Here is a 25,817-nt window from a genome sequence, read left to right on the forward strand (position 1 = left end):
GGATAAAATGGTACACCAATATTTATACGAGATATTGCTGGTGGACAGGTATTCTGAATCAACTTATAAAGTTAGTGAGTAAATGTTTCATCTATCCAACTGCAGCATATTTTCATAAAGTTGTGTGCTAGAAGACAACAGGTAGCTACATTGTAAATAAGAATCAAATACATTACTTGCATGGAAATGGAATCTAAACCAACACTGATAGGAGTGCCAGTCCTCATTTTTCTCATAATCCACAGGGAATTGCATAACCATTGTGGTCTGATTGACTGTGCTCACTACAGAACCTGCTTGGACAGGTGCTACTTCTGTTACTGTTCAAATAATTCCTACTTTGTGCTTATTGTGCACCAACTGTTCTTACTATGTTGTCATGTGCTCTTGATATCTTTCCTGTCATTCAATTTTTCTTGTTGTTCCTGCCATAACTTTTTTAAAAATTCTGGATCTATCATGAAGTTCAAGTTCACTAATAAAATGGCTGCTTAAATTATACAACTGTCACTTAATACCTAATCATCAAATTTGGTTTGCACTACACAACTTTATTTACACTAACAAACTGCAAGTTGGCTTCTGTCTTGAGTTCTTTGGCCATTGTTTCGTTGATGATTTTTCTGATGTTTCATCAGCACGTGTGGCTGGCACTGTCAAAGCTTCACCTTCTATTGTAACTGCTTGCGGAGTATATATGTAGACGCAGACATTGACATAGCTCAGAAAACTGGTTCAGGGTGACAACAAATGTAGTGTTGAATGGTAAATACAGAATTGGCTGCTGTGAGTCAAGTGAGACCATTTTATCCATGAATTATTGCCGGATTGGTAGTCTATTAAATGTGGTGTGAGGTTTGCTTATGGTGATGTATGGAGTTTTGCAGCAGTGTCACACTCAGTGATAAGTCAGTCATCTCTCAGTATAACAAGGGTATGAAATAAAACACTACGTTTCATAAATCTGGAAATCTTTTAAACACACATGAGAACCATTACCTAGCTGTTCTGATGAAACAGAGTAACTTTTCTGTTCTAGAAACTATTACATATTTTGTAGTTCTGTTCTGTTCTGATCACTTTCCAGACTGCCTGTCTTTACCGCGACTTAAAAAAAAAAACTGATTCTCGTGAACTCTGGGACTTTACCTTCCTGCAAAAATCTGAACAAACATGTCCTCCCTTCCTTCTTCCTCCCATTTATGGGAAGGCCATTATTTTTTTTGTCATCAGTCTACTGACTGGTTTGATGCGGCCTGCCATGAATTCCTTTCCTGTGCTAACCTCTTCATCTCAGAGTAGCACTTGCAACCTACGTCCTCAATTATTTGCTTGACGTATTCCAATCTCTGTCTTCCTCTACAGTTTTTGCCCTCTACAGCTCCCTCTAGTACCATGGAAGTCATTCCGTCATGTCTTAGCAGATGTCCTATCATCCTGTCCCTTCTCCTTATCAGTGTTTTCCACATATTCCTTTCCTCTCCGATTCTGCGTAGAACCTCCTCATTCCTTACCTTATCAGTCCACCTAATTTTCAACATTCGTCTATAGCACCACATCTCAAATGCTACGATTCTCTTCTGTTCCGGTTTTCCCACAGTCCATGTTTCACTACCATACATTGCTGTACTCCAGACGTACATCCTCAGAAATTTCTTCCTCAAATTAAGGCCGGTATTTGATATTAGTAGACTTCTCTTGGCCAGAAATGCCTTTTTTGCCATAGCGAGTCTGCTTTTGATGTCCTCCTTGCTCCGTCCATCATTGGTTATTTTACTGCCTAGGTAGCAGAATTCCTTAACTTCATTGACTTCGTGACCATCAATCCTGATGTTAAGTTTCTCGCTGTTCTCATTTCTACTACTTCTCATTACCTTTGTCTTTCTCCGATTTACTCTCAAACCATATTGTGTACTCATTAGACTGTTCATTCCGTTCAGCAGATCATTTAATTCTTCTTCACTTTCACTCACGATAACAATGTCATCAGCGAATCGTATCATTGATATCCTTTCACCTTGTATTTTAATTCCACTCCTGAACCTTTCTTTTATTTCCATCATTGCTTCCTCGATGTACAGATTGAAGAGTAGGGGCGAAAGGCTACAGCCTTGTCTTACACCCTTCTTAATACGAATACTTCGTTCTTGATCGTCCACTCTTATTATTCCCTCTTGGTTGTTGTACATATTGTATATGACCCGTCTCTCCCTATAGCTTACCCCTACTTCTTTCAGCATCTCGAACAGCTTGCACCATTTTATATTGTCAAACGCTTTTTCCAGGTCGACAAATCCTATGAAAGTGTCTTGATTTTTCTTTAGCCTTGCTTCCATTATTAGCTGTAACGTCAGAATTGCCTCTCTCGTCCCTTTACTTTTCCTAAAGCCAAACTGATCGTCACCTAGCGCATTTTCGATTTTCTTTTCCATTCTTCTGTATATCATTCTTGTAAGCAGCTTCGATGCATGAGCTGTTAAGCTGATTGTGCGATAATTGTCGCACTTGTCAGCTCTTGCCGTCTTCGGAATTGTGTGGATGATGCTTTTCCGAAAGTCAGATAGTATGTCGCCAGAGTCATACATTCTACACACCAACGTGAATAGTCGTTTTGTTGCCACTTCCCCCAATGATTTTAGAAATTCTGATGGAATGTTATCTATCCCTTCTGCCTTATTTGACCGTAAGTCCTCCACAGCTCTTTTAAATTCTGATTCTAATACTGGATCCTCTATCTCTTCTAAATCGACTCCTGTTTCTTCTTCTATCACATCAGACAAATCTTCACCCTCATAGAGGCTTTCAATGTATTCTTTCCACCTATCTGCTCTCTCCTCTGCATTTAACAGTGGAATTCCCGTTGCACTCTTAATGTTACCACTGTTGCTTTTAATGTCACCAAAGGTTGTTTTGACTTTCCTGTACGCTGAGTCTGTCCTTCTGACAATCATATCTTTTTCGATGTCTTCACATTTTTCCTGCAGCCATTTCGTCTTAGCTTCCCTGCACTTCCTGTTTATTTCATTCCTCAGCGACTTGTATTTCTGTATTCCTGATTTTCCCGGAACATTTTTGTACTTCCTCCTTTCGTAAATCAACTGAAGTATTTCTTCTGTTACCCATGGTTTCTTCGCAGCTACCTTCTTTGTACCTATGTTTTCCTTCCCAACTTCTGTGATGGCCCTTTTTAGAGATGTCCATTCCTCTTCAACTGTACTGCCTACTGCGCTATTCCTTATTGCTGTACCTACAGCGTTAGAGAACATCAAACGTATCTCGTCATTCCTTAGTACTTCCGTACCCCACTTCTTTGCATATTGATTCTTCCTGACCAATGTCTTGAACTTCAGCCTACTCTTCATCACTACTATATTGTGATCTGAGTCTATATCTGCTCCGGATACGCCTTACAATCCAGTATCTGATTTCGGAATCTCTGTCTGACCATGATGTAATCTAATTGAAATCTTCCCGTATCTCCTGGCCTTTTCCAAGTATACCTCCTCCTCTTGTGATTCTTGAACAGGGTATTCACTATTACTAGCTGAAACTTGTTACAGAACTCAATTAGTCTTTCTCCTCTTTCATTCCTTGTCCCAAGCCAATATTCTCCTGTAACCTTTTCTTCTACTCCTTCCCCTACAACTGCATTCCAGTCACCCATGACTATTAGATTTTCGTCCCCCTTTACATACTGCATTACCCTTTCAATATCCTCACATACAGGCATACAGGCCATTATTATGTAAGTGAAAAAAATTATTATGTTAACTAGGTCACGGTCCTCCCCCCATGAACCATGGACCTTCCCGTTGGTGGGGAGGCTTGCGTGCCTCAGCGATGCAGATAGCCGTACCGTAGGTGCAATCACAACGGAGGGGTATCTGTTGAGAGGCCAGACAAACGTGTGGTTCCTGAAGAGGGGCAGAAGCCTTTTCAGTAGTTGCTGGGGCAACAGTCTGGATGATTGACTGATCTGGCCTTGTAACAATAACCAAAACGGCCTTGCTGTGCTGGTACTGCGAACGGCTGAAAGCAAGGGGAAACTACGGCCGTAATTTTTCCCGAGGGCATGCAGCCTTACGGTATGATTAAATGATTATGGCGTCCTCTTGGGTAAAATATTCCGGAGGTAAAATAGTCCCCCATTCGGATCTCCGGGCGGGGACTACTCAAGAGGATGTCTTTATCAGGAGAAAGAAAACTGGCGTTCTACGGATCGGAGGGTGGAATGTCAGATCACTTAATCGGGCAGGTAGGTTAGAAAATTTAAAAAGGGAAATGGATAGGTTAAAGTTAGATATAGTGGGAATTGGTGAAGTGCGGTGGCAGGAGGAACAAGACTTCTGGTCAGGTGACTACAGGGTTATAAACACAAAATCAAATAGGGGTAATGCAGGAGTAGGTTTAATAATGAATAGGAAAATAGGAATGCGGGTAAGCTACTACAAACAGCATAGTGAACGCATTATTGTGGCCAAGATAGATACGTAGCCCACACCTACTACAGTAGTACAAGTTTATATGCCAACTAGCTCTGCAGATGACGAAGAAATTGAAGAAATGTATGATGAGATAAAAGAAATTATTCAGATAGTGAAGGGTGACGAAAATTTAATAGTCATGGGTGACTGGAATTCGAGAGTAGGAAAAGGGAGAGAAGGAAACATAGTGGGTGAATATGGATTGGGGGAGAGAAATGAAAGAGGAAGCCGCCTGGTAGAATTTTGCACAGAGCATAACTTAATCATAGCTAACACTTGGTTAAAGAATCATGAAAGAAGGTTGTATACATGGAAGAACCCTGGAGATACTAAAAGGTATCAGATAGATTATATAAAGGTAAGACAGAGATTTAGGAACCAGGTTTTAAATTTTAAGACATTTCCAGGGGCAGATGTGGACTCTGACCACAATCTATTGGTTATGACCTGTAGATTAAAACTGAAGAAACTGCAAAAAGGTGGGAACTTAAGGAGATGGGACCTAGATAAATTGAAAGAACCAGAGGTTGTACAGAGTTTCAGGGAGAGCATAAGGGAACAATTGACAGGAATGGGGGAAAGAAATACAGTAGAAGAAGAATGGGTAGCTCTGAGGGATGAAGTAGTGAAGGCAGCAGACGATCAAGTAGGTAAAAAGACGAGGGCTAGTAGAAATCCTTGGGTAACAGAAGAAATATTGAATTTAATTGATGAAAGGAGAAAATATAAAAATGCAGTAAATGAAGCAGGCAAAAAGGAATACAAACGTCTCAAAAACGAGATCGACAGGAAGTGCAAAACGGCTAAGCAGGGATGGCTAGAGAACAAATGTAAGGATGTAGAGGCTTATCTCACTAGGGGTAAGATAGATACTGCCCACAGGAAAATTAAAGAGACCTTTGGAGATAAGAGAACCACTTGTATGAATATCAAGATCTCAGATGGAAACCCAGTTCTAAGCAAAGAAGGGAAAGCAGAAAGGTGGAAGGAGTATATAGAGGGTCTATACAAGGGCGATGTACTTGGGGACAATATTATGGAAATGGAAGAGGATGTAGGTGAAGATGAAATGGGAGATACGATACTGCGTGAAGAGTTTGACAGAGCACTGAAAGACCTGAGTCGAAACAAGGCCCCCGGAGTAGACAACATTCCATTGGAACTACTGACGGCCTTGGGAGAGCCAGTCCTGACAAAACTCTACCATCTGGTGAGCAAGATGTATGAAACAGGTGAAATACCCTCAGACTTCAAGAAGAATATAATAATTCCAATCCCAAAGAATGCAAGTGTTGACAGATGTGAAAATTACCGAACAGTCAGTTTAATAAGCCACAGCTGCAAAACACTAACACAAATTCTTTACAGACGAATGGAAAACTAGTAGAAGCTGACCTCGGGGAAGATCAGTTTGGATTCCGTAGAAATACTGGAACATGTGAGGCAATACTGACCTTACGACTTACATTAGAAGAAAGATTAAGGAAAGGCAAACCTACGTTTCTAGCACTTGTAGACTTAGAGAAAGCTTTTGACAATGTTGACTGGAATACTCTTGTTGTGACTCGCCGATCATTCAAAGCGCCACCGCGCAATTATGCGCGTCCTCTATGTGTGGCGCTGTCTGCCAGCCATGCAGCAGCTGCGCCACCTAAGCGGCCAGCCGAGCAGCGGCCGCTAGACTGGGACTCTCATCTGCTCATTCGAATGCTAACATGTACACATGTCTTGCTTGTCAACTTACTCTGTGACTTATATGTGTTGTGTCGTTCTGAAATATATGTGTTAAACTGGACATTATAACAATTGGCGAAGAGGTAGTGGATTTTTCCTTTTCACCGTTGACCCACAGGGTTCCATGGCTACTGTCGAGCAACTATTGAAAAATCTCCTTGAACAGCAAACGCTTCTAACAGCGGCGATTCGCAATTTCGTCGCGGCCTCAAATGCGGGGCGTTTCTTGTCGTTGGCTATACCTCCTTTTCCTCCTTACGACGAGACGGCGGAAGACTGGTCTCATTATGAAAAACGTCTTTGACAGCACTTCTTGGCATTTCATGTCACGGACAAACAACCATGTAAGTCTCTGTTCCTTTCTTGGATTTCACCTCAAATGTATCGGTTGTTGTCGCAATTGGCTCCTTTGAAGGATCCTGCATCTTTGTCCTTTGCTGAAATGTGCTCACTTCTGTCTGTCTATTTTCAAAAGCAAACGCATGTGATAGCCTCTCGTGTTGCCTTTTATCGTTGTCAAAAACAGCCACATCAATCCTATCGCGCTTGGGCTGCTGAACTTCACGGCCTCAGTCGAAAGTGTCAATTTGTTACTGACGCTCACAAAGAATCCTATGCCAATTCCATGGTACGGGATGCTATTATCCGGTCGGCGCCCGACAAAGAAGTTCGGCAACGTGCCCTTCAGTTGGCGAATCCGACTCTAGATGAAGTTCTCTCCATTGCGCAGTCTTTTGAAATTTCTCGCGCTGCTGGGGCGCAAACAGAGGCGTGGGGTGATGTCGGGGAAATACAACCTCTTAACAACGAGTGCGGCGCGTCCCCGCCGGCCGATGTGGCCGCAGTCTGCTCCCACACGCAGCCTCGGCCTAGCCGTAAACAACCCACTAAGAAACTGCAGCAAAACCCCCGGCAACTTCCTTCATGTCCGCGGTGTTTTACGAAACATTCACGCGAGGATTGTCCCCAACCTTGGGCTGTGTGTCACAATTGCAAAAAGAAAGGTCATGTGTCTTCCGTTTGCAAATCCGACCGCATACATGATGTTCATGAACATGATGCTGATTCTGATTCTGCGTTGTCTGTCAATTGCACTTCTTCCCTTTCAGGGAAGTTATTCCTCACTATCCAAATCCTTGGTCGAGATGTTCGCATGCAAGTGGATACCGGTTCTGCTGCCACTATAATTAATTCTCAGACGTATCTTCAGTTGGGTTCTCCACTCCTGTCGCCTGTCACTCGGCAATTACGGACGTACAATAAACAGAGGATTTCTCTTTTGGGACAGTTTAATGTTGAGGTATCTTACAAATCCGTCATTCGCACTGTTCCCATATTTGTGGTCGACCAGAGCAATGCAGAAAATCTCTTTGGTTTCTACGCCTTTCGCGTTTTTGGGTTCTCCATAGATGACTCTGTCAATATTGTCTCTGATGCTATTCCTTATGCTCAACTGGATTCCTTGTCGACGACATTTTCGTCCCTTTTTTCTCCTGGGTTAGGCCATGCAAACGACTTTGAAGCTCATATCACGCTCTAACCCACTGCTCGGCCTAAGTTTTTTCGGGCTCGGCCCATTCCTGTGGCCCTTCGTGATCGGGTAAAACGGGAGTTGGATCGTCTCACTACTTCAGGGGTCTTGCTTCCTGTCACTTCCAGTGAGTGGTCCTCTCCTGTCGTCGTCGTTGCTAAGCCAAATGGTGATATTCGTCTCTGTGGCGATTTCAAAGCCACTGTAAATGCTCAATGCCTCATCGACACTTACCCTATGCCCTGTCCAGAAGAACTGTTCACTAAACTTGCTGGAGGCCAGTATTTTTCTGAAATTGACCTGTCAGAAGCTTATCATCAACTTCCTCTCGACGCTGCTTCCCGGCAGTTTCTGATCCTTAACACGCCTTTCGGCCTCTATCAATACCAACGCTTGCCATTCGGAGTTGCTAGCGCCCCTGCTCTCTTTCAGCGATTCTTGGAACAATTACTGCTCCCTGTCCCTGGGTGTATCAATTACATGGACGACATTGTTGTCACTGGGTCCACCACTGAAGAACATCTTCAAAATCTCCGCACACTTTTTCATGTCTTACAGACTGCCGGTCTTAGGTTTAATCTTCAGAAATCACAATTTTTTCAGGCATCTATCACGTACTTGGGGTTTCAACTCTCTCGGGATGGTATTCGTCCGCTTCAGCAAACTGTCGCTGCAAAAGATGCGCTTCCTCGCCCTACATCTGTTAAGGAACTGCAGGCCTTCTTGGGGAAAATAGCATACTATCACAAGTTTTTACCGTCTGCGGCTTTGGTGGCTCAGCCGTTGCATCGCCTGTTGCATAAAAACGTGCCTTTTCACTGGTCCACGTCATGCGAAGCGGCTTTCCAGAAATTGAAGACTATGCTGAAACAGGCCCCGTGCCTGGCTACTTATCGACCTGGCCAACATCTTGTTCTTGCCACAGATGCCTCTCAATACGGGATCGGTGCAGTCCTTGCGCACCGTTTTTCTGACGGTTCGGAACAACCCATTGCTTATGCCTCCAAAACGCTCACGGATGCCCCACAAAAGTATTCTCAAATTGAGAAAGAAGCTTTGGCCATTAGTTATGCTCTTCATAAGTTGGTGTTTTTCTCTATGGCTCAAAATTTCATCTTGTTACGGATCACAAACCACTTGTTTCCTTGTTTCATCCATCAACGTCACTTCTCGACAAGGCTGCACACCGCCTCCAGCGTTGGGCTCTTTACTTGTCTCGTTTCAATTATGAGATTCATTTCCGACCAACGGCTCAACATGCAAATGCTGATGCTCTGTCTCGCCTTCCCATGGGTCCTGATCAGGCATTCGATCTGATCAGGCATTCGATAGGGACGAACTTTTATGTTTCCACCTGGATGTTGCCGAGCAGCGGATTGTGGATGGGTTCTCCATCACTGGGGACAGGCTGGCGGCTGCTACGGGTTCTGACCCTACCCTCTCCCGGGTTTTACGCTGTATTCAGAAGGGTTGACCAGATCGCCCGTCCGCTAAGACTTCTGATCCGTTGCGGAACTACTACGCTTTGCACTACCGCCTCATGGCTAGGGATGGTGTTATCCTCCTCTCCACTGACAATGCTTTGCCGCGTGTTGTGGTACCTGCGTCTTTGCGTGCTTCGGTCTTGCGCCTCCTTCACCAAGGGCACTGGGGTGTGTCTCGCAGAAAATCTCTGGTGCGCCGTCACGTGTACTGGCGTGGCATCGACTCTGAAATAGCACACATGGTCGCTGCTTGCGGCCCTTGTGCGTCACAGGCCGCTGCCCCGAAGTTATCTTTGTCACCGTAGCCTTCGCCTGAGAAGCCCTGGGAGCACATCCATGCTGACTTTGCGGGATCCTTTTTAGGTACTTATTGGTTCCTCGTAATTGACGCCTACTCTAACTTTCCTTTCATTGTCCGTTGCACGTCGCCTACCACCGCGGCAACCACCAGTGCTCTCGCCCGCATTTTTTCTTTGGAAGGCCTCCCCTCTACTCTTGTTACTGATAATGGTCCGCAATTTGCCTCTTCCGAATTTGCGGATTTTTGTGCTTGTCACGGCGTTATGGATGTCACGGCCCTGCCGTTCCATCCACAATCCAACAGTGAGGCTGAACGACTGGTCCGCACTTTTAAGGCTCAGATGCGGAAACTTCTGACTTCTTCTGCTGCTGATGATGCGCTTCTCCAGTTTCTGGCGTCTTACCGTTTCACCCCCATGGGCGACCACAGCCCGGCTGAGCTCTTACACGGCCGACAGCCCCGCACGCTACTTCATCTTCTGCGGCCTTCACTTGGCTGGTTCACCGGCGACGACCTCGTCTGGGTACTGGGATATGGCAGGCGGCCAAAATGGAGCACAGGCCGCATCTTAAGACACTGTGGCAGACACCTGTATGAAATCCAGACGGACACGGGTGTTGCAGTGCGTCATTCGGACCAGCTTCGGCCTCGTGTGCCAGCAACGCCTGTTCCGAATGCCGCTACACCACCTTTGGCTCTACCTGACGCTCAGGATCTTGGCATCTCTCAATACTCACAACGCAGCCCTCTCACAGTCATCGCGACGCCAGCACAAGAATGGACGCCAGCAGGAGACGTGCCCATGCAGGAACCGGATGACCATCCTCTGTCAGAGCAAATCTACTTGCCTCCTCCTCCAACGGACGCTGACACATCACCCATGTCTCCTGTCATATCAACTGGACTTGCCGCAACGGGCAGATTGGTGCATGGGGGCCCAGCAGATTCGACCCCTACGTCTCCTGTCATCTTGACCTGTTATCATCGGGGACACTTCCGTCCGTACGGGAAGCCTCTTCCTCGAGACTTTACGGCGAGTCAAACAACGCCTATGGACATTAGCCATCTCCAGGACACCTCCATCAAGACCAGTGCAACAATTTCAAAGGGGGGAAAAGTGTTGTGACTCGCCGATCATTCAAAGCACCGCTGCGCAATTACGTGCATCCTCTACGTGCGGCGCTGTCTGCCAGCCATGCAGCAGCTGCGCCACCTAAACGGCCAGCCGAGCAGCGGCCGCTAGACTGGGACTCAGTGCTCATTTGAATGCTAACGTGTACACATGTCTTGCTTGTCAACTTACTCTGTGACTTATATGTGTTGTGTCATTCTGAAATGTATGTGTTAAACTTGACGTTATAACAACTCTCTTTCAAATTCTGAAGGTGGCAGGGGTAAAATACAGGGAGTGAAAGGCTATTCTACAATTTGTACAGAAACCAGATGGCAGTTATAAGAGTCGAGGGACATGAAAGGGAAGCAGTTGTTGGGAAGGGAGTAAGACAGGGTTGTAGCCTCTCCCCAATGTTATTCAATCTGTATATTGAGCAAGCAGTAAAGGAAACAAAAGAAAAATTCGGAGTAGGTATTAAAATCCATGGAGAAGAAATAAAAACTTTGAGGTTTGCCGATGACATTGTAATTCTGTCAGAGACAGCAAAGGACTTGGAAGAGCAGTTGAATGGAATGGGTAGCGTCTTGAAAGGAGGATATAAGATGAACATCAATAAAAGCAAAACGAGGATAATGGAATGTAGTCGAATTAAGTGGGGTGATGCTGAGGGAATTAGATTAGGAAATGAGACACTTAAAGTAGTAAAGGAGTTTTGCTATTTGGGGAACAAAATAACTGATGATGGTCGATGTAGAGAGGGTATAAAATGTAGACTGGCAATGGCAAGGAAAGCGTTTCTGAAGAAGAGAAATTTGTTAACATCGAGTATAGATTTAAGTGTCAGGAAGTCATTTCTGAAAGTATTTGTATGGAGTGTAGCCATGTACGGAAGTGAAACATGGATGATAAATAGTTTGGACAAGAAGAGAATAGAAGCTTTCAAAATGTGGTGCTACAGAAGAATGCTGAAGATTAGATGGGTAGATCACATAACTAATGAGGAAGTATTGTAGATCACATAACTAATGAGGAAGTATTGAATAGGATTGGGGAGAAGAGAAGTTTGTGTCACAACTTGACCAGAAGAAGGGATCGGTTGGTAGGACATGTTCTGAGGCATCAAGGGACCACCAATTTAGTATTGGAGGGCAGCGTGGAGGGTAAAAATCGTAGAGGGAGACCAAGAGGTGAATACACTAAGCAGATTCAGAAGGATGTAGATTGCAGTAGGTACTGGGAGATGAAGAAGCTTGCACAGGATAGAGTAGCATGGAGAGCTGCATCAAACCAGTCTCAGGACTGGAGACCACAACAACAACAACAACAGGTCACGGTTAGTATCTTCCGATTTTTGAACTGCAGCAACAGTACTGCAGTGATATGAGGCTCTGCTACCGACTCAGTTGTTTGTTTATATGGCCGACAGCTTTTTTAATGCAGGGCTGCTCATAGTCTTGCAAATACCCATAAAACCCAAGCTTGTGTGTGCAGTTTCTGCTGCTATTCCTCTCAGGCCAGCTCATGCTAAAGTTGATAGCGACAGAATTTCCTAGTCTTCCAATTATAAGCACCTGATCATTTTCACAATTCTTTTTTACATGAGGTCCCTATGTTCTTTGTAAACTACATAAATCTGTACTGGATTTCACAATGCTTGGGGCCTGGTGTTCTACACTTACCTTTCCCAGTAGCACTCTTTGAGGCTGACACATCCAACTTTGCTCAAACACTGGTTGATGTTCTTCCCCTACCATTTTAGGAAACAAGTCAAACTTGTTGAAGTTTTAGAAAGCATTCTTTCCATTGGAGTGTGAACAGAGATCGGTGTAAAATATTAAAATTCTGTAAGACAGTCTCAGTCACAACAGATGTTTATTTTCGCTGGCAACCAGTTTCGGTTTATAATTTACAGCCTGAAGGTGGTCTGAACTGTAGACCAAAACTGGTTGCCAGCCTGTTGCAATCTGGACTGTTTTTACTTGATTTTAATACTGCAGTTTCAAATGTGATTTCTGTGTGTTTTTTCCTTTCACTTTTCATTTATTAATATAGGCAATGAATTCTGAATTTAAAACTGAAACATTCTTTCACTAACAGACTGTTTTTATCACCAATACCATATCCTGTCGCTTCCCATATTGTTTATGGAGTCATCCGTAATTTTTAATTTTTCAACTGACTTACTTATCTTCAGAAAAGTAATGTATTTGCGTCTTTGTGTGTCTAGAATACCTTCTGCCATTATGAAACAGTACTGATGTAGGGCTGTCTCTATGTAATTTTTCCACCTCTTTCCACATTTCTTCCTCTCTTATTCTTATTTCTCAAATGCATGTTTTAGTCATTCCTTAATCTTTAGTTCTTTCCAAACAGCAAAAACTTGAACTTGGCAGTCATTTATTGGTGTTGTATAGTTCACAATATGAAGGAAAACCTTCAGGAATATGCAACAAGTCAAGGTACACATTAACAAAGTGAAACAGCTGTTAGAAACTGCATTAATAATTAACTATTATTAAACTGACATAAACCATATTTTTTTTGTTAAAGAGCTATTTGAAATTACTCAAGCAAAATTTAACATAGAAAAATTAATAGGAATAAAATTAAAAACTAATGGAAATTTCACCATGAAAGTAAACACATGTACATGAAAAGGAAAAGATTGTCTTTCTAACTTCCATTGATGAATGTGAACTGTTATTCAAATAATAACAGATTGCGATAAAATAAATGACAGGTTGTTTCTTGTCGCAAATTACATGTTACAGCTGTTATCTTTGAAGTCCAGCTTCCTGTATAGCTTAATTTTCCACTGTGTGACACCGTTTCCCAGATTTTTGTCTGACTGACCTCTTTCTTCATATATACCATTTTAAATTAAATAAGAAGTTGTCTGCATTATTATTTACTCCCACAACATTATATTTTTTATTTATTCACACAATTTTACTACTACTGTTAGGAAAGTGTTTATGTCTCTTTGTTATTTGTTCCATCAACACAAAAGAAAACTGTTGCCAGTAATTTTACCTACATTTATTTTGTGACGTATTTCTCACAGATCTGCTGGTATCACAAATGATTCGTACATTCGCAGCAAATGCTGATTTCTAGTTCAAGAAAAGCAATACCTTATTCTAAATTACTTCATCAAATATTGTTCTTAGACAAGAAAGACTTTTTGCTTCATTTTTGTTTGTACTGGGCACAAAATCTATCAAATCAAATTAAAATGTGCATACAGATCTGTTAAAATAAACTATAGTTAGTACATATGGTACTATTTTTACCTGAAAGTCCAGAATTACTAGAGATGCTTTCACAGTTTTTCAGTGACTTGTCAGCGTTTTCCAGTAGTATTGTATTGTTAGAGTCCAAACCACATTCTTTCAAGGTCTCAACTGCAATCCACTCATCAGAGCAAATACTAGAGAGCCTTGGGAGGTCATAAAATATGGTCTGGAACCAAATGTTAACTATTAACTTAAAATGAATACTGAAAATGGGTTATAAGCATTCCTCACTAACAACTATCAAAACTGCAGCACAGACATATGTAGGAGATGTTGGTTAGCTTTTTTTGTATTTCCTGTGGATCATACTTGCAAAAACACTTCAGGATGTAAAACATGTCAGTAGTTTTACACATAAGGTACATTTCTGCTTTGAAAACACAGTTACAGGCTGGACATTTACATAACTGGATTTTTTGTTTTAATTTTAATCTACAAAAAAATCTGATAAAAGCAGTCCAAACACATACATATTAACTACACAGAAATTAACATATGGACTAGAAGTAGACAACGAGTAAAAATGAGTTCAAAGATATATTTACGACAGAAGAACTTTTAGTGTCACAAAATTGTTAACAACAAACACAACAGGGTGGGGGGGGGGGGGGTCTGTTAATTGCCAACAATTCAAAAGTGCAGTGAATAATGGTACCCATCAGGAAAATTGCAGCAAGGGACAGGGCAGAACACCAGGTGAACTCACTGTGTATGTCTGAGGGTCTCACTCAACAAGTTGAAGAGGCTATTAAGGCAACCTTAGAGAGAACTTGGTGCAACTAACTGCAGATTGTGGCGCACGTTGAAACGAATGATGCCTGTAGTCTGGCCTCTGAGATCATGCTTGGGTCGTTCCAGTGACTGGCAGAGAAGGTTGAGAAGATCAGCTATGCTTACAGTGTTTCAACAAAGCTCACAATTAACAGAATCGTCTCTAGAATTGATCATGGCTCTCACTCAGGTGGAAGTTGAACCAGAGACTTTGATGGTTCTGTGAAAAACTATGCTGCGACTTCCTGGACTTGCAACATAGGGTTGAGAACTGTAGGGTCCCCCTACAAGGGTCAAGTGTGTACAACACATCAGAGGCTACTACCCAGGTAGCTGACTCTATGTGGGGTGCACACAAAAGTTTTTTAGATTATGCAACTCTATCCAGCCCAAATAAAGACAGCTATAGAAGACCCAGAAGTATAAGTGTAAGATTCAAAAGAATGAACCCATAGACAAGAGTATTAAAATCCTAGTAGTTAACTACTGAAGCACTTGCAACAAAATGCAAGAGTCTGAAAAGTTCCTGAAAAGTAGTGGAGTTTGCATAATTCTAAGTACAGAAAGGTGGTTGAAACCTGAAACTGACAGCAGTGAGATATTTGTGAAAAATTTAAGTGTTTATCAAAAGGATAGTCTAGTGGGAAATGGAGGTGGTATTTTTGTCACAGTAGACAAGAAACTCAAATTCACTGAGACAGAAACTGAGGCTGCATGTGTGACTGTTTGGGAAAGACTCAGTATCAGAGGTGGACATAAAACGGTAATTGGAATCCTTCCATCACCCACCAGACATACCTCCTGATGTAACCAAAAACTTTAGAGAGAATCACAGTTTTCCTGTATGTAAGTTCCCAAATCATATTGTAATCATCGTTAGAGACTTTAACCAACCAACAATCAACTGGAGAAAATTACAGTTTAAATTCTCTACCGACATTACCTGAATGACACCATTCCAAGTCGTTGGATTGGAAAAGGAGCAGAAGACAAACTTCATTGCTGAAGTTGTGAATTCGATAACGAGAGACCACCTGCTTTGCGGTGGCAGGAAATGAGCCATCATTTTGATACTTGTCATGTAACACATGGTGCTCACATTGATGCGTAAAATTTGAACTTTTCTCTTTCCAGGAACATTGGAATTGTGTGTCTATCTGTTCCTTCTTTTGAATAGTCTACATATGATCAATAAATTAGATGAAAAATCAGTAGTGTTGTATCTCAATGACAAACTTGAAACCTTTAGCGTAGGGCATGATCATATAGAGGAACTATGGCTAAAGTTTACTAGAATAGTTCACCATGCACTGGATAGATGTGCACCCTATAGAACAGTTCATGATGGGAGGGACCCTCCATGGTATGCAGTCACTGTAAAGAAACAGGGAGTATTGCATAATTTGTGTAAAACAAAAAGTAGGGTTATAGACAGAGAAACGCCAAATGTAACATGTTTGGGTGTCGAGAGGACAACTAACATAACAGAATATTGTCAAATGATCTTTCACAAAACTCAAAGAAATTTTGGTTGTATGTAAAGGCTGTTAGTGGCAACAAATTTAGTGTCCAGTTACTCGTGAATGAGACAGGAACAGACTTTGAGGGTAGCAAAGCAAAAGCTGAAATGCTTAACTCTATTTTCAAATGTTCCTTTACAAAGGAAAACTCAGGTGAATTGCCCCAATTTAATCCTCATACCACTGAAACGGTGAGTGAAATAAGTATCAGTGTCAGTGGTGTTGAGAAACATGAGATATCGTTAAAACTGAACAAAGCTCCATGGCCTGATGGAATCCCTTTCAGATTCTATACAGAATTTGCAACTGAGTTAGCCTCTCTTCTAATTACAATCTATCATACAACCCTTGAACAAAAAGCAATTGGAAGAAAGCACAACTCTCACTTGTTTACAAGAAGGACAGTACAAGTGATCCACAATACTACCCTCCAATAGCCTTGACACTGATTTGTTGCAGAATCTTAGAACATATTATGAGCTCATCAATAAAGCGAAACTCAGCTTGCACTTTTCTCACATGACATACTGAAAGCTTTGGATCAAGGCAGTCAGGTGACACAGTATTTCTTGATTTCCAAACAGCATATGAATCAATACAACATCTACACTTCTTGCCAAAAGTATGATCTTATGAAGAATCTAGCAAAATTTATGACTCGATTGAGGATTTTTTTGATAGGGAGGATGCAGCATGTTATCTTGCATGGAGAGTCATCATCAGATGTAAAAATGGGTGTGCCTCAGGGAAGTGTGTTGGGACCCATGCTGTTAATGTTGTATATTAATGACCTTGTGGACAATATTAATAGTAACCTCAAACTTTTTGCAGAAGATGTAAACTTGTGCACTTCACAAAATGAAAAAAAAATGAAAAAAATTATGAAAAAAAGACATTGTATCCTGACAATAATATCAATGAATCACTTTTGGCATCAGTAAACTGATACAAATGCCTGGGCATGAAACTTCGTGCGGATATGAAATAGAATGATCACACACACTCAATTGTGGGTAAAGCAGGTGGTAGACTTTGGTTTATTGATAGAATACTTGGGAAATACAATCCGTCTCTAAGGAGACTACTTTCTAACACACCCTAGAATACTGCTCAAGTGTGTGAGACCCATAGCAAGTAGGTCTAATGGGGGATTTTGAACACACAACAAGAAGGGTAGCATAAATGGTTACATGTTTGTTTGATTCATGGGAGAATTCACAGACATGATGAAGAAACTGAACTAGCAGACGACTGAAGGTAAATGTAAACTATACCAAGAAAGCCTACTTACAAAGTTTCAAGAACTGGCTTTAAATGATGGATCTACCACAACATATAAAATCTGTGACTGGGAAGAAATAGTGTAACACTATGTAATGAAGTCCACGGCCCGTAATCACATAACAGATCAAGGAGAGTCTGCTGCCTAATTAACAAAATCTTAATGTTATGTAATTTAGTATGCTGTATCTTTGTAAAGCTCTTTGGAAAAAATTCAGTTCATGCCTAATACTGATAGTGCAATACTTCAAGGTTACTATCTACTTATACAAAAAATGAAAAGAGAGTGAAAAAAAAAAAAAAAGAATATTACTGAAAAGAAATGATGAGACCAAAAAAATTAACACAAATTAATGTCAGGTGGATGGTAAGAACCCAGGACATGTTATAAACTGCATAGTTCTGAAAAACTGGCATCAGGGGAAAGACAGCACATGTGATGAAACAACACTGTCATGTTGTAGAGCATGATCTGCAACAGGATATTGCATGTTGCCAGTATACACCTTCTATCTATGCCCACTGATCCTAACTGATAACTTGGTGGTTCACAGTAATTATAGCTATAACATTCAATACAGGTCCACTGCTCAGCATGCTAATACAGATGTGCTACTGTGGTTGCCAGTGGGAGTTGAACTGGAGTTCGACTGAAAGGAGGTTCCAGTTTCGGCATTGCACAACACCTTGCAACATTTGCAACAGACTCTGCTGGACTTTACTTTGATGGTATGGTAAGTCACGGCTGCCGACTTGCTTTTCTGGAAATTCTTCTCAGCAATACATATGAGATGGTCCGAGTGTGTTCCTTCAGGAGCATATTTGGTGTGGGATACGTTTTTTTCTGCTCCAGGATCAGCTCAGTGTTGTTCAGGGGGTCCACACACTGGCCATGGAGGAGTAAAACTGTAGAGTGGTCATCCCCACAGCATTAGTTCCTCTAATACTCCAAATGCTGTGTGTATCACACTGGGGTATGCCCCTTATAAAAGCTTTAGGGTGACTTCATGTCTACTGACTGGTGATTGATCACAATATTGAACATCTTGGATGGTACTGCATGGCCTGCGCACAGAACCATGCTGTGCTGTTGTGTCAGTTTTCCCCTTGGCCAGTCCTGGACCACACTTCGGACAGGATGCACATCAACTTTGCGGGTCCTTTTTTGAGAAGTACTTTGTTGTCGTTGTTGATCAATGCACTGCCAAATTTCCCATTTGTGGCCAAACTATCGGCTGCAACTAATTGCATGTTGTTGGTCATTTCCACTATTCAGAGCTCTTCCTGAGCCCTCATTTTCGATAACAGTCGGCAATTGATGTCAGAGGAGTTTGCAAATTCTCGCATTTGCAGGGGTACCCAGTATCTGACAACCACCCTGTTTCATCCAACCTCTAACTTGGAGATGGAATGAACTGTGTGAACATTCAAATCCCAAACGAAAATGTCCGAACCTGCCTTGGCCAGCAACAATGTGCTACCTAGTTTTCTTCCCACATACCAGGTGATGGTGGTTAACGAGTGCAATCAAGTGGAAACTTTGCGTGGTTGCCAGCTGTGGTTTCTTTGGAACCGTGGTTTCTTTCAGTTCTGTTGTACTCTTGAGTTGCATTCCCCAGACCATCACAGAATGTGCCGCATTCTTCTCAAGGGGCTACAGCTTGGCCCCAGTCTTTCAGGTGGCAGCAGGGATAGCTGCCGAGTATTATGGTGGGCAACAAGGATCAGGATTTGTTTGTGGTGGATGTCGGTTTGGAGCAACTGACCCAGCATTCCAATCAATTGTGTCCATGACTTGTAGGGCCCTTGGCACCACAATCTCCCTGCAGTCTTGTTCCGGTGGTAGGCCCCCAATTGCGGCAGCATGCTGCTGCCTTCACCACACCTTCCGCCATCCTATTTCTAATTGAGGAATAGGATGTCACAGGGACAGCTCTTGCAACTACCAATGCAGAACCCATGGACTTTAAAACAGAGCCCTTCTTTCCCTTGGCAGTGCATGAGGACTCGTCTCACCCATGTCAGCAGACCAACCATTACTATAGCCTCTGCAATCTTCCACCACTCTGCTGGCTCTGGAGCCAGTTGCATCATTATTGTCTCTTTCAGTGGTTGACAGACTGTCAGGAAATTTCATGCCTTTTCTGGTTCTGCACCAGCCCTACAGGGCAAGACCATAGACCTCAAAGATATTAGCGTACAGTGCGATAGAGAGTTAGTGTCAGCAAGGACGAGCTAAGTGCCCAACAGGGATGGAGTAGGGATGGTGGGAAGGTAATAAACGGAGTGCTTGTCTACCACTCAGTGGATCAAATATAAGCCTTATTATTGTTTAGGTATTTTAAATGGAAATATTTTGATTTGCTTGCTTTGGGTGCTTTACAACTTTACCACTGTTTATTTCTCCATTCTTAATTTCTTAAGTGAAATAAATATGCTTTCCTTCATACAATTTTGTATCTTTTTATTTTCCATTGATGTTTGTGTGTTCAGTCTCAAAAAGAGTGACAACTGTTTGGTCTCTTGCTGTGCTACTATAAGTCCATTGTTTCAATTGGGATTTTTGTATCTGCACAGGCATCCACTGTCGACACAAAATATTACTGTACTAGCTGATGGTGAGTTGGACCTGAGAAGAGAGAACAAAACTTGACATGTGAGTCAATCCATGGAGAAGCAGACAGACCAAACACTGCATAGAGATGAGCACAGAGCAAACAATTCAACCAGCATGAGCAACAGAATACACTAAGAACACAAACCACGGTGCAAGATGAAAGTCAGGTCCAAAGTTACTGGTGACCGCATAAGAACTGCCAGGCCAGGCCTATTGTCACTGGCTGGTCAACACTTGGGTCAGTGACACTTTTCATGCAATGCTTTGCGAACACCCTCCTCGATAGGTTCTGCACTATTCTGCTGTGATACCCATGCTGGCTCATCTGCATCTACCTGGTGGGGATACTAATTCCCTTCTCCCTGAAAAGGCCCTGTAGTGCTGGTGCAGAATCAGAATGGGCATGAAATTTCCTGACAATCTACATCTTCCAACATCCTGCAACTCCAAACCTACTATCTCGTGGCGTGCACGTGACCAGCAATATTGTTGCTAACAATTAGTCCTCCATCAAGACATGATACACAAACAAATTCATGTCATGGCCATGGCCAAAGGCACCCACATGGCACTCCATAAGGCAACTTTTCCTGGCTCATCTTGGAGACACCCCCCCCCCCCCCCCCCCCTCCCCCATACCATAAATGTCTTACTTGGTTCAAATAAACTGATGATACATTCTTCCATAGCATTAACACTTTCACCCTTTCAATTTCACCTGCTCTTCTTCAGCTCGGCATGCTGCTTTTCTGAATGTCGGCCTCTATCTTTCACATGGGGCCATAAAACCCTCTGTCCACATAAAACTTATCAACCATCAACAGTGTCTTCACCTTCATAACTCTCCTATAAGTCTCACTATCTATGGATGGTGCATCTGCAGTGAGACGAAATTCCTGAAGGCCTTCACGGATGGACACTACACCTTCAACTTATCACACAAACAGCTGTTACTTGCCTTAGGCACGTATACTCCTAATTCTATATTGCAGTGCCTGTGATGGTTCGATGTGCTCTGCAATGGCTGAAAGAACAGGCCCTACTATGGAACTGTATGAAGTATAAGAATTACATGTGCATTTGTGAATATGGTGAAACTCCAATTGCACTATTTATTCATGAAAATGAGAATATTTCATACAGCTGACAATCGCAGCAGTGCCTGTTCCTTCGGGCATGCATGGAATTTCATTTTCACCACTAAACAGCACATCTGAAATTTCACCATATTCACAAATGTGAATATAGTTCTTAGACTCCTAATACTCAAGCAAACCCTACCAACCAGCTGCAAAGTAGCATCCCTCCCCCTCCCTTCCCCACGTGTTATTACAAAATACCACCCTATACTGGAAGAGATTAATCATATCCTCTGCCACACTCTGAAATGAGAAATACCCTCCCACAACCAATCTTTTATTCTTCAGTGGTGTGTGCACTATTTTGAAACTTCTTGGCAGATTAATATTTTATGTCAAGGCTGGTAATCGAACCATTCGTGGTTATTGCTCTTAACAACTGACTACATTAGTGTGACTCATGATCCATCTTCATGGCTTCACTTCGGTCAGTACCTCTCTCTTACTTTACAGAATTCACCTTTGCCTATCTTGTTGGACTCAAAAACAACCAACATTCAAATGTGCATTCTGAATGAGAAACCCACTGTGTAATCTATCCTTATATACAGGACATACATGTCACAGCTTCTACCTTTGTGTGGGTGTGCTGAAATGCTAATCATTGCATACCCAAGCAGTGTAAATAAATGAGCTTAGCAAACTTCGTTCTACAAGTATCTCTGTTGGCTTAAAGATCAGGTTGACTTATTTTGCATTGTTTCACTCTCTGTTATCTTCTGGTGTTCTCTGCTATGACAATGCACCTAAAGTAAATTAAGCTTTCACTCACCTGGAGCAAGTGGTAAGAATAATATAAAGGAGAAAAATATACAATCACGCAAACGTCTCTTTAAGGATCTTAGAAATCTGACTTCCTTCCTTCCTGAACATTTACTATGTAATTTTTTTTGTCACTATTAATATAAATCAGTTTCAACTGAACTGGTCTGGAGTTCAAATTAGAGTTATGTATGCCATACAAAGACATTCAGAGGTGCTCCTATACAAAACAAATTTGAAAATCAACATTCAAGGTCTGAAAATGCCTGTTGGCAACATGGAAAGAGGTAGTGGCAAATAACAACGCAATGTACACAGGCATTTATTGTTACAGATGTAGATAAATATCTTTTTTGAAAAATTCTATACTATTCAAGTAAATATTAAGCAACCAGCAGAGCACACGCTGAAGTGAACATAAAAGAGGACTTTCCTTTCAAAGTAGCGGCTTTTTTTTTAATTTACTAGCATCATTATGGTTGGCATAAACTCAAATAGTATTAGGAATTATTATTAGCTTTATTGGCTGCTATGGATCACTTCAGTTGTTCCGTATTCACATATTCAGTTATCTTCTTCTTCTTTTTAATGCAGTGGTTGGTTCTTGCAATCTGCCATCTACCATTTTATTCTTTCCAATCTTAAATCTCTCAATTAATCTGAAATCTCTATAGCCTTTATGTGTCTGATTTCTGTTGAAAATTTGTGGTTTTTAGTCCAACTGCTTTAAGATCTTGTTGAATTTCTCATATCCACTGTCCTCCTATCTTCTTTCTAAAATTTCTCATCACAAGTGGTAAAATCCTGTTTCCTTGCAGTCACGAAATGTGCAAGAAATGAGAAATTCTTTTCTTCTTCATTGTGCTGGTGGCTGGGGCAATCTCTCGATAGACAGTTCATTGAGGAGGATTCTCCAGACTCCTTCAGTCTGGTATTGATCTGGTATTTTTTATTTACGCAACTTCTGGTGATTCTTCTTTCAGTTTTGAGCAGCTGGTCATCCAGTTCAACAGCTTTGTTTTGATAAGCATAAAATTACAGTTTTATGGTACTGGATCTTAGTGTCTACTGACAATTTTGTGTTATATGTTGACCAGATTAAAAACTGAGCTGCTTCATTTTGTTCATTCTATTTATTAAAAGTTTCTGTTTCATGTAAGTTGTGATTGATGATTTCTCCAACATATTCAAACTGCTGAACTATGTTAACTGTCTGACTATTTATGAAGATTTATTTATGCACAGGGTTTTATGAGCATTATTTCAGTTCTCTCAAAGGATACTTGTAATTAAATTTTTAAGGCGACTTTTTGGAGATTGGTCACATGAATGGGAATTTCTTCCATGCCAAGAAATCATCTTCAATTACCATGCAGTTTGTTCTTATTATCGGTTCTGCTCCAATTTTGATTTTAGGTGGGTTTTCCTTTTGCCAAATCTTCGTGATGTAACTGACAGCTACACCGAAGAGCAGTGGGGACAATCCACCACCTTGTCTAAAACTGGTTTTTATTGTGAAAACTTTTGAAATTTCATTGAACTTCATCTTGGAATTTGTGTTTGTTGGCGTTAGCTGATTTTTATTCATTTCAGATGAATACCACAAGCCCTGAATATTTTTAAGCAGCATATTGGTACTACAGTGTACAGATTAAGTTCCGGTAAGTTCTTAACTTTTGTTAATATATAATTCTCTTGGCTCGTTCAACATCCCTGAAGATTCTCCTTCTTATTGGGATCTACAGAACATGATTGAAATAATAATAATAACAATAAGGCCCGGGAAAAGAATAAGCCTCCGGTATGTTCTGCCAGTCGTAAAAGGCGACAAAAAGAACAAACCACTAATAGGGATAACCCCCCTTTTAGTGTGATTAGTTGGTTCAGGACAGAACTAATGAAGCCTCGGACAAGCACTGTCATGGTCGGGAACGACGCTTGAACCCTATGCCCGTCCACAATGGTAACAACACTGCTAGCCACACGGAAAATGATTTGAATCCAAATAGAGGTGTTTTGCACGATATGCTTCCTGCAACCACTCTAGAAGGAAAACAAAGACAGAGGATGAGATGGTCAGATGAAGTTAACCGACACCTCATGTTCTGTTATTACCAAGCAACAAACTTAGGAACAAACACAACTGGATACAGATCACAAGTATACACAACATTTATTACCAGATACCCAGAATTAAAATTTTTAACAGAACAACGGCTAGCTGATCAGATCCGTGTAATAATCAGAAATAACAGTATACCCCAGTCAGAATTAGAAAACATCAAACAACAAGTACAACAAATACTAGAACAAAATAATGTGCAATCAGAAGAAGAAAATACAGTAATGGACTCAAACATCCCAGAGCAAACAAACAAAGAACAATGCATCAATTAAACAATCAGAGGTAAACGAAATCTTAAGACAGCCACCAGAACAAGCACAAATAGAACACGAAGTGACACACATGTTAGATATAGAAGAAAAATTTCAGCTGACATATATAGAATACAAAGACACAAATACAGACATTAGACCATTCTTGCATAGACCACCAAATAACCCACAAGTCGAAACAACAATAACAACTATCAACACAATGATACACAACAAAATAAATGAAAATAAAACTATGGAAGAGTTACAACTACTGGTTTATGTAGGAGCACTCACTACACTAAATATACACAGTAGGCAGAGATCAGAACCAACCAACACACAGAAGAAACCAACAAAACCAGCATGGCAACACAGACTACAGATCAGAATAGAAAAACTGAGAAAAGACATCGGACAGCTAACACAATTTATAAGAAATGAAATATCAGACAAAAAACGAAAAAGGTTAGGTAAAATCTCACAGCAAGAAGCGATAGAGCAGTTAGATGAAAAGAAGCAGAAATTACAAGCATTGGCCAAACGACTTAGAAGATACAAAGAAAGTGAAAATAGAAGGAAACAAAACCAAACATTCAACACAAATCAAAAGAAATTTTATCAGACAATAGATAACACACACATTAAAATAGACAATCCACCAAACATAACAGACATGGAACACTTCTGGAGCAACATATGGTCAAACCCGGTACAACATAACAGGCATGCACGGTGGATACAAGCAGAAACAGACACATACAAGATGATACCACAAATGCCTGAAGTGATAATTTTGCAACATGAAGTCACCCAAGCAATTAATTCTACTCACAACTGGAGAGCCCCTGGAAGAGATAAAATAGCAAATTTCTGGCTAAAGAAGTTCACCTCAACACATTCACATCTAACTACATTATTTAACAATTACACTGCAGACCCATACACAGTCCCTGATACACTCACACATGGAATAACTTATCTGAAACCTAAAGATCAAGCAGACACAGCAAACCCAGCTAAATATCGCCCCATAACATGCCTACCAACAATATACAAAATATTAACTTCAGTCATTACACAGAAATTAATGACACATACAACACAGAACAAAATTATAAATGAAGAACAAAAAGGCTGTTGCAAAGGAGCACGAGGATGTAAAGAGCAACTGATAATAAATGCAGAGATGACATACCAAGCTAAAACTAAACAAAGGTCGCTACACTACACATACATTGATTACCAAAAAGCTTTTGATAGTGTACCCCACACATGGTTACTACAAATATTGGAAATATACAAAGTAGATCCTAAATTGATACAGTTCCTAAACATAGTAATGAAAAATTGGAAAACCACACTTAATATCCAAACAAATTCAAATACTATCACATCACAGCGAAT

General features: G+C 41.3%; 1 protein-coding gene across 1 annotated transcript in view; it reads right to left on the reverse strand.

Moving 5' to 3' along the window:
- Positions 1-25,817, reverse strand: part of LOC124619696 (probable methyltransferase TARBP1) — a 134,174-nt gene that overhangs the window by 46,554 nt on the left and 61,803 nt on the right. The window contains exon 8 of the mRNA XM_047146251.1: positions 13,942-14,110. Within this exon, the coding sequence (XP_047002207.1) occupies positions 13,942-14,110 (169 nt within the window). The remainder of the gene's footprint in view (positions 1-13,941; positions 14,111-25,817) is intronic.

The sequence above is a fragment of the Schistocerca americana genome, chromosome 6, assembly GCF_021461395.2.
Source record: "Schistocerca americana isolate TAMUIC-IGC-003095 chromosome 6, iqSchAmer2.1, whole genome shotgun sequence".
Lineage (NCBI taxonomy): Eukaryota > Metazoa > Arthropoda > Insecta > Orthoptera > Acrididae > Schistocerca > Schistocerca americana.